Below are 10305 nucleotides of genomic sequence, written 5' to 3' on the forward strand. Positions count from 1 at the left end.
GAAAATAGAGCTCTTTGGCAATACACAGTGGTATGCTCATCTTGAGCAATGGTGCCAATAATTATGGACCAGACTAACTAGTCATTTTTAAATGCTTATAACTGGAATCGAGGATTCATACACTGCGGCTCTACATAAGCCAACGCTGAAGCGTCACAGCTTCCGCGATTTAAATGTAAAGGTAATTTCCGGTTGAGCCGACAAGCGTTTTCCGTGAACGCAGTCCCCGCTAGAGGGAACATTGAAATGTAAAGGCAATCACAATGTAACGCTGAACTTCCGATGCAGATTGACTAGAGCCCTTTAATATGTTTCCAAAACAGTACCAAGTTGTCCAACACCGGTCTTGGGTTCTTTGCCTTTATCATGTATGCAAGGGTCAAATAAAGCCAAAGTATTCAGGGAACATTACAGAAATAGTTTTGTAATTTGAGCCAATGAACAGAGAGAGGTCCACCCCAAGTACCATTTCTAGTCATCTTTTATTATGATTTACACATTTTCCATCCTTGGATTTGTTTCACCAGGTTTCCATTTTAGGCAAGCGCTACTGCGCTCACAGTGCACTGTACAGTCCCATCCCTCACTCGTACAATGGAGGAACAGAAGGAATGAAGGGGGAAGAAAAAATAATGGTCAGACCACTCAATTCCAAACCAACCCCTAGTCCCTTCCCCTGGGCACTGTGTAGATCTGAAAGGGTCGGATAGGTATACCATAAGCAATATGCCAATAGGTGTCACGTTACCCTCCGATAGGCTAGGTGAAATCAAACACATTGCGTATGCCTAGCCAATCATTATCAATCTACACAAGTGTGTGTGGGGGGGGGGGGTCGTAGTGGCTAGGGGGAAACCAGGACAACATTTACAATTTGTCCAGGTAGTTGTCCAGGGCTGGGATGCCCTCTTTGAGCCCCTTGCGTTTCCTGGTCTCGGCCACCACAATGGCGGTCTTGGTGGTGGGGTCCTGGGGGTCTCCCTGGAGGATCTGCCAGTGGTCAAACACACACTGGGGGAAGGCCTGGCCGCCCGTGTTGGAGCGCAGGTCAGCGGTGAAGCCTGGGGCGGGAACAGGGAACAGGACAGTTACCGCTTGAGGTCTATCTGACAGTAGTCGAACACTGGGTCAGAGTTCAATGTGTCATCTCTAGACGTTACCCATCAGATAAGAATAACTGTTCTACACAGAGTTGGGTTCAATTTCGCTCACTCACCAAATGACTCGTTGACAGGCAGGTAGGCCTTAACGATGAACATGGGCGTGCCCATCACCTGGGACTCCTCGAACACATGGCCTCGCTTCCTGTTCAGCACGCCGTAGATCCCACCCACTACCTGCTCTGGGCACTGCAGAAGCAGGAAACGCATTACTCAGAAACGTCATACTTGATTCCAAATAGACCCCTATAGCCTAGCATACAATTCAATATAAGACAGCGGCCGAGTTCCTGGTCAGGTGGCAAAGTAGTTACACACCTGGATCTCCACTAGGTAGACGGGCTCCATGAGACGTGGCTGGGCGGTGAGCTGGCAGGCATACAACACTCTGCGGGCGGTGGGGATGATCTGTCCGCCACCGCGGTGAATGGCGTCCGTGTGCAGGGTCACGTCGTGGATGTCGAAGCGGACCGCACGCATGTTCTCCTCGCACAGCACACCCTGTAAGAGGGCGGAAGGAACTGCACATCACAACTCAGGACAGAAATGATTAAGCAAACTTGGTACCTGTAGCATGGCCTACACTGGATTTTAATCTATTTACACATACAAACTGAAGTCATGAAGGTAGATTTCATTAAACTACAACGCATCAATGAGCTTTGGCAAGGAAAATGAGTCACAATGCAGCAGTTAGTTGTCAAGCTTAACTAAAGCAAACCTAAACCCACCTCCTTGACGGCCCACTGGAAGCCGGCCACCACGCTGTCCTTGATCTCATTCAGGTACTGGACTCCCTTGGTCACGTCCATCAGCAGGTTGGGCCCGGTACCGTCGGGGCCGAAGCACCAGATCTTACGGGCCTCCGACACGTCCCACTCATACTTGTCAGCCAGGAAGCGGGCGCGGATCTTCAGCTCCTGCCGGGGGCTGATGTCACCCTTCTCGATGTCCTCGGCCAGGCCGTCAGGGAAGGGTTTGGCCCGCATGTATAGGCGGTTGTGCTTGTTGGGGGACTTGGACAGACACATCACTTCAGACTCCTCAGACACGGTCTCCCTGTAGGACACCACTGGGTCAGATTTCTGTTAGGGTGAGGAGAGAGTTGCGAATCAGGTTAGGACAGTGAGTTAGTCTACATAGATATTTCCATGACGGTCATCTTACCATGTACTATACTCTGAGAAATCAGTCTCTCTCAAGTACAATCCTTGTCCCCCACGCCCTGTTCCTCCCCCTCCCTCACCTTCAGTGGAATGCCGGCGTGGTCCTCCTCCAGGTCCTTGAGGCAGATCTCCAGATGCAGCTCTCCGGCCCCGGCGATGATGTGCTCTCCAGACTCCTCGATGATACACTGCACCATGGGGTCAGACTTGGCCAGTCGCTTCAGTCCCTCCACCAGCTTGGGCAGGTCAGCAGGGTTCTTGGCCTCCACAGCCACCCTCACCACAGGGCTGACACTGAACTTCATCACACGCATATTGTGGGCCTGTCGGACAAGCATACATAAATACTCATCCATTGTTCGTCCAAAATGGCACCCCATTCCCTATGTAGTGCACTACTTTTAACCGGAACAAAAGTCTAGGAGTACTCCAGTCACAAAAAGTCAAAGCGGTCTTGAGTTTTGCTATAGTAAAAGGTGATGCGCTGTACAACCCACCTGTTCAAAGGTGGTGATGGTCCCAGTCTTAATCAGATACTGGTCAACTCCAACCAGACCAACAATGTTCCCACATGGCACATCCTCAATGGGCTCCACATAACGCCCCATCATCAGAATGGTCCTACAGTGGGAGGAAGACGAGTGATGAAGCGGGGGAAGAATAAACAATGCTTGAAAAAGTTAAGTCACACACATCTGCCGCTTTAAAAATGGTACCACACACACCTCTGGATGGGTTTGACGTAGAGGTCTTCTTTCTTCCCGGGGGTGAAGTTTGGTCCCATGATGCGCACCTTCAAGCCGGTGGACACACAGCCAGAGAACACACGGCCAAAGGCATAGAAGCGACCCTTATCTGTGGTGGGCACCATCTTAGAGATATACATCATCAGGGGAGCCTTGGGGTCGCAGTTCTTGATACCTGAGCGGCAAGGAGAGGGGGAGGTTAATTAGGATTATGAAACCAGACTTTATATCAACTAGGAAATTTGAGGTCTAATCCTTTGCTAGTTGACATGGATAGGCACGTGCACCGTTACTTTTTAATTTTGGATCTTGTGTGAGCCATCAAATCATAGCGCCAAGTGTGTGTCTTGCAGTGAGTAAACTGTGGGCTGGCTGAAGCATTGCGTGTACGTGTTTGTGAGCCCTCACCCATGGCGGCCTCGTCATCTCCTGGTCCCTCGTAGAGCAGCTCACAACGGTACTTCTGGGCGGTGACGGGGGAAGGCAGGTGGATGGTGATCATCTGAAGCAGGGCCTCTCCGGCCGGGAGCCAGCGACGCATCACTGCCTTCAGCAGGGGCTTACCCTCCTTCTCCTTGTCCTCAGAGTCCAGCTTGATGTCCAGCTTCTCTATCAGCTTGGCCGTCTCATCCTTCTTGAAGTTCATGATAGCATCAAATACCTGGAGGGAGGGAGAAGTTGCTTACCATAAAAAAATACATGTATTTTATATTGGTGAATGCATTGCATAAAATCAATTAAAACAGTTTAGGGGGGGTCATGTCCCCTCTCACCTTGAAGATGGGGTCCAGGACCAGCTGAGAGAAGGTGCGGGGCAGCTTCTTACCATCGGGGCCGAGGTTAGACTTACTGAACTTCCCAGTGGCTGGGTCAAAAAACCTACCAGGTGGACACACAGTTTAATATTCACATTGACAGTTCCGTATAATAGCGTCTGCTAAATGACTGAGCGGTGCATTAAACTCAAGTTGCAACCAGGGTAGTTATCCATGCCAATTGAAGTCAATTAATTTAGTGATTTGATTTTTTTTTTTAAATGGAATAACTTCTGAAATAGCTTATCCTCTTCAGTTTGAGAAAATAACCAGTTTCAACATTTTTATTTTACTTCCTGAATTGACCGACTTCAATTCGAATTGACCTCGACCCCGTTTGCAAACAAAACCTTTGGGTAAAACCTTCTTCAAAAATAGCTGCCATCTGCAAAACCAGTGCTATTATGAGTCAAGGAAAAAAAAGACAAATGCAACAGTTAACTACATTTCATGTCACTACGACAGCCAGGAACTCGCAAGCATATAGTATGTTACAATCAGCCGTGACAAGTAAACAGCCAAAAACAGGAAATATTTGCAACACGTCAGATTGTTTGCCAACATAAGAGAAGAGTGCGCACCTGAGATTTAGGCTCCCAAATGAGTTTACTTTGTCTTCAACCCTTTGGTCTTCCTTAGGTCTCCATACAGAGAAAAACCCTGTACATATAGGGGGCTGCCCGTGTCACGTCACATACCTGCAAATCACTTTTCAATATTGCCACGCCCTCACCTGTGTGCGTGTGATTGAGAAAGCGAGAGAGAGAACAGGCACACTTCATTTAATTCATCCGAAGCGCCGGGGTAGGCGGAGTTGTCCCTTTTGGAGCCATTTCATCGGTCCTAAGGTACAAGCGCCGCCTAACCAGCACAACAGGCGTTTTTAAATCAAGTGCGCCCAGAGAGGGAGAGCGAGAGAGAGAAAGTGCATTCCAGATACATTTCAGTGCAGCTCTGTAGAAATTATATGATTACTAAATTACATTGGTGTGGTTCCTGAGATGCTACACTTCTCCAGACAGTATAGATCTGACAATCTGCACAGAGAACATCTATCTGGAACGCACCCAGAGTAAGTATGTACCCGTCTACCTGTAATTTCTACATTGCGTATTCCACTTGTGCTACGCGTGTCTTTCGGTCTGTCCATCTAAGCGCACGCATACCTGTGTACATCTTGTTCCAGTACTCTTGTCTGAATACCCTCGCTCTGTCCACAGATTATTCATCATGTCCTCCCATCTTCTTACAGTGGGTTTCTATGTACAGTGCATGTGTCATCGTGTACAATGTGTAGACTGGGGTTGCGTGCATGTGCAGTAGTGTCTATGTGTACAGTGGGTGTGTAGTATGGGCATGTACCTCTCTCCCCACAGCTTCTTCATCATGTCTTCCACCTTCTTACACCTCTCCGCTGATCCCAGCTGGGTTTCTTTGCCAGCAGAAAACTTGGTCACGTACATCTCAGCAAACTGCTTGAGGGTGAAGGCCCAGCCGTGTAGGCCAGACCCAAACCCCACGGTACCGATCACAGGGTCAATCTGAGGGACGACAATAGGGCCAGGTCATTGTCTGTTAGGGAAGCATGTTTGACCTATGATCACGCCAGAGAATTGGGACCAGTCCCATTGTCTGTCAGTTGAACTGGACATTGATTTTCTCCATCGCGGTGTAAGCTCTGAATTGTCTGAAAGTTAGAAGATATTCAAACCAACTGATCACTACTTACAGTTATGCTCATCAAGTGTGTCAGAGGTCGCAGTAGCTTTCAGAAATCTACATTTTCAAAAACAAACCATCTCACCTGTGTTTCATAAAGTCAGTGGTTTTTTGCTTCAATAGCATGCAACTATAGTTTCCCTTCACACAAAATACATTAGTGCAACAAAAAATCGTTTCAGATGACAGCAGTGCAACACTTTGGCAAGCAGCCGCACAAGTAAATTAGCTTACATTGTCAAAGGTATTTTGTTGCTGCAAAAACGATGCATGCCCATCATTTTTTTAAAGAATGTAGCCAGCTACATTTCCTAAATGTTTTACCTGAAGTTAACCTTGCTACCAGAGAGAAGTAGCCTACACACTAGTCAGAGCACTGTCTGGTGCTCCAACAACAAGAGCAAATATACTTTTATTTTCATGATTTGGAGTGAACCTTAACTGAAACCGAGCAGAATTTACAATAACCATTTTAGATATGCGTTTTCCTTTCCTGCGTATTAAACACAATCCTGCATTCACGCAACCTGTGTGTCTCACCATTATGGCACCCATTGGTCCCGCTTCGTCCTCGCCGTAGGTGGCGATGATGACGTTGACGTTCTCCACGATGCGCTGGAAGGTCTGGAACAGATCCTCCGGCTCCAGCTGCAGCTCCAGCAGGGCACGGTCCATCTTGTTCATCATCAGCACCGGCTTGATGCGCTCAGCAATGGCCTGCCTCAACACAGTCTCTGTCTGCACACACACACCTGACCAGGGGAGCACGAGAAGGTGTTAGATGAGCAGGTTAGCCTAGCGGTTATGAGCATTTGGGCCAGTAACTGAAAGGTTGCTGGTTAAAATCCCCAAGAAGACGAAGTGAAAAATCTGCTGATGTGCCCTTAAATCAAGGTACTTAACCATAATTGCTCCTGTACGTCGCTCTGGATAAGAGCGTCCGCTAAATGACTAAAATATACATGGAATCTAAATAAACTGAAAGGGCAAGAAAGACTGCCCAAGGGAGAGAGGCGACTGGGACAGAAGACAGGAGAGACCGTAAGTGTACCTGAGACACAGTCGACCACCACCAGCGCTCCGTCTGTGACCCTAAGGGCGGCTGTGACCTCAGAGGAGAAGTCCACATGGCCCGGGGAGTCGATTAGGTTGATGAGGAAGCCAAGCCCATCCTTAGTCTGCTTGATGAAGGCCATGTCGTTCTCCCCCAGCTCGTAGTACATGGAGATGGCCCTGAGAGGAGCGAGGGAGAGGGGGTGGAGAGAATAGGTGAATGAGATTTTAATGTAGTTGTTTTTGTCTGAAACCAAGCGTCCCAGTCAGCTGTGGGATGTAGACAGAACGGGAGAGTAGGAAACTAGTTGATGTGTGCAGGGGGAACAGAACAGCACTGAACAAGCTGTACTGTAACTTATCCTGCTTTGTTTGCTAAAGAAAAATCGCCACAGCACGGACAATGACATTTATCCACCTCTAATCTGGCATCTTCAGTTCAGGCATTTGTACATGCAGTATGTTTTTCAGCCACACAATTCTTAGCTAACCTCATACGCAAAGCAAATAACCTTTTATTGGTTGCATGCACATAATTAGTAGACATTATTGCAGGTGTAGCAAAATGCTTGTGTTCCTAGTGCCAACAGCTCAGTCATATCTAAACAATACACACAAATCTAAAAAGTTAAAGAATGGAATGAAGAAATGTCAGTATGTGTGATGTATATAATGGGATGTATAGACAATATGGATGGTATATGGATAGAATATGTAGTATATCTGAATAGTACATGTACAGCAATAGTTAAATAGGATTGGAATACAGCATATACCTATGCAGTGGGTAAAACAGCATGTAAACATGAAAGTGCTCAGTGTTCCATGACTATGTACATAGGGCAGCAGCCTCTAATGAACGAGTGTGCGTATATGACAGCAACATATGATGGGGGGAAAAAAGTGCTCAGAAGCCACCCTGCGGGAGGAGGGGGGTTAGGCAGAGCTCTCGCTCTTAAAGTAAAACACACATATACTTGATTTGTTAGTTTACATTTATTCTGGTGAAGGCCAACAATTTTAACTTTAAGACACCACCCCCAAGCAACAACCTGCCAATTCCATATGCGAGATTCAAACACTTCTGGGTTGTATTTACTTTAAAGAAACAGTCAGACTTTTCCAATAAGAAACTCATTTTCGTTTTAAGACATTTTAGCAACAGAATGAACACGACCCTGTACTACTTACGTGGACTTGATGGTAATACAACGCTCCTGCTCATCTTTGCGAGTGTCTGTGAAGCGGGTCTCTCCGGCGCGAGACCCCGCGATGATCCCGGCTTTAGACACCAGGGAGTCGGTCAGCGTGGACTTGCCGTGGTCCACGTGTGCGATCACAGACATGTTGCGGATGTTGGATTTCTTGTCCATGATGGCACGGATCTGGTCCACTGTAAAGTTCACCTGAGCAACAAAGATCCACATAATCAGAAAAGAGAACCTGTTCTAGTCTTGATGACTAAACTGCCTAAATAAAATAGTAAATTTTTATAAAAAAATTGGGGGGGGAACCCCAACTCCCACTGACATCAGTGCATGACTAAGTGAAAATTCAAGTCAAAGTTAAGATTCACTCTATGTACGGTGCTTAAATGCATTTGACATTTATAACAGCAGCAACCCTGGTCAAAACCGTATAAAGAGAAATGAAAAGCAATGCAGAAAGACATTCTCTAGATAGACTGACTGTCCTATAGCAGCATAGAACATCTTTATTTGATAACCACATCCAGCTAGAGGAAAAAGGTGATACAATACATTGACTGATGATCTAGCCCTTTTAGATGGGACATCAGAAAAGGGATGCTGATATTTGCATTTGGACTAGTCTTCTATTCAAATGGGGTGAGGTGATATGTCATCCATCTTGGCGGGTTGTATGACAGCCTGCAGTAGTCTAGCGCAGACTGGAATTCAACACATTGCCCATTTAAAAAGGGAGGGACCACCAGCAGACAACATGCAGTTTATTTGCTCTTTTTTAATCTAGTTATATTGGCAGCTGGCTCGATGACTCATGTAGTTGTGGCAGTCCTATTCGGTTGATAAACGCGAAGAGATTATCCTTTGAGTTTAACTAGTCAGCATTGGCGCATATGACGCCCTAGACTGGAGTAGAGGCCTTTTTTATATAAGCAGTGACGCACACTACTTGGGAACTGCCCATTTTGCCCAAATGCATCACGCTGCACTTGCTGGCCTAAATTTGAGCAAGCCAACACACAGACCTAACTAGAAGTCATGCCACGTTTGAACCAATAACTGACGTTTTACTGCCAGTTGGCCAAGTTATAAAACAAAATTGCGTTACACACTAGAATTGACATATGGGACAGTTTGCTACCATTACCAACGGTTTTGAATATCGATGTTGCCAATGACCATTGTCAAACAGTGACTAACTATAACGTTTGTGGTCAAAAACCAAGTGTTGCCCCCCAAACATTATAGCGGGTGATGACCTAGAGCAGCGTTTCCCAAACTCTGTCCTCGAGACCCCAAGGAGTACACGTTTTGATTTTTGCCCTAACACTATACAGCTGATTAAAATGATCAAAGCTTGTTGATTAGTTTAATCAGATGTGCAGCGTTCTCGCAAAATCCCCCTTGGGGTCCCGAGGACCGAGTTTGGGAAACCCTGGCCTAGAGTTATCTGGGCGGGCCCAGTTATAAAACAGACTTGAAACCCCTAAAGATGGTTGGTTATATAGTAAAAACCAACATTTGACATCTGCGTAGATTCAAGCAACCACAATATTCCGTAAACGAAATTATTAGGAGAAATTGGTAACCGTCAAATCATTAAAATGTCATATGGACGTTTATATAGCGATGTCCGCCGCGGTTTTCTAAACATCGTCATGCTGTTCGAACAGGTAGCATCCATATTGGGTGCCCCGGAGGCTGCTTCACCGGGCCCTGTTCCTTTCAACTGGTCACCGGCAATGGAGAAGAAGTGCTCCAACTCTTTACCCATGGACAACACTGAATCTCCGGTCCACGGAATCATAGCAAAACAATTCAAAATCAACGTACCATTTTGCCTGATGTTCGTAGATAAACTATTGGTAAAATTAACGCTGCGAATACACCGCCTTCCTCGTCCAAGGATAGGCAGGAAAGAGAACGCTTATGACCGCTTACGCTGCTTTATATCACTTCCGTTCGGCTGCAACGTGGACTCATGGGAAGACGTAACGTAGTCAAAGTAAACTCGGTGTTCATCAATAATAATGCTATGTTATGTTTCGTATGATATGTATTAATTTGTGAAAGTCCATCATCCATTTCGCATGATATGTTACGAGTTACAATTCGTATTATATGTTACGAATTGCAATTTGTACAATATGTTAGGAATTTCCGAAACGTTTGATATGTTATGAATTCTAATTTGTTGTTGCTAACATTAGCTAGCTAGGTAGCTAACGAGAACATTAGCTAGCTAGGCTAGAGGTTAGGGTTAGGAGTTAGGATAAAGGGTTAAGGTTAGGGTTAGGATAAGGGTTAGCTAACATGCTAAGTTAGTTGGAAAGTAGCTAAAAAGTAGTAAGTAGTTGCAAAGTTGTTAATTAGCTAACATTTGCCAGGATGAGATTCGATCACGCATCTTTTGGGTTGCTAGACTTTCGTGATATATGCCA

General features: G+C 46.1%; 1 protein-coding gene across 1 annotated transcript; it reads right to left on the reverse strand.

Moving 5' to 3' along the window:
• Positions 1–463: 463 nt before the first annotated feature.
• On the reverse strand, positions 464–9826 carry LOC311099149 (elongation factor 2b-like). The gene is made up of 14 exons (XM_084139817.1): positions 9698–9826; positions 7851–8065; positions 6658–6839; positions 6147–6358; positions 5250–5428; positions 3846–3951; positions 3481–3733; positions 3052–3247; positions 2824–2947; positions 2407–2649; positions 1892–2245; positions 1479–1661; positions 1217–1349; positions 464–1061 (listed from the first exon to the last, which is right to left on the reverse strand). Exons 1-14 carry the CDS (start codon positions 9698–9700, stop codon positions 868–870), a joined length of 2577 nt encoding a protein of 858 aa, XP_083995943.1. The 5' UTR covers positions 9701–9826; the 3' UTR covers positions 464–867.
• Positions 9827–10305: the final 479 nt, after the last annotated feature.

The sequence above is a fragment of the Coregonus lavaretus genome (genome assembly GCF_964263955.1).
Source record: "Coregonus lavaretus genome assembly, chromosome: 23".
NCBI classification, from domain to species: domain Eukaryota; kingdom Metazoa; phylum Chordata; class Actinopteri; order Salmoniformes; family Salmonidae; genus Coregonus; species Coregonus lavaretus.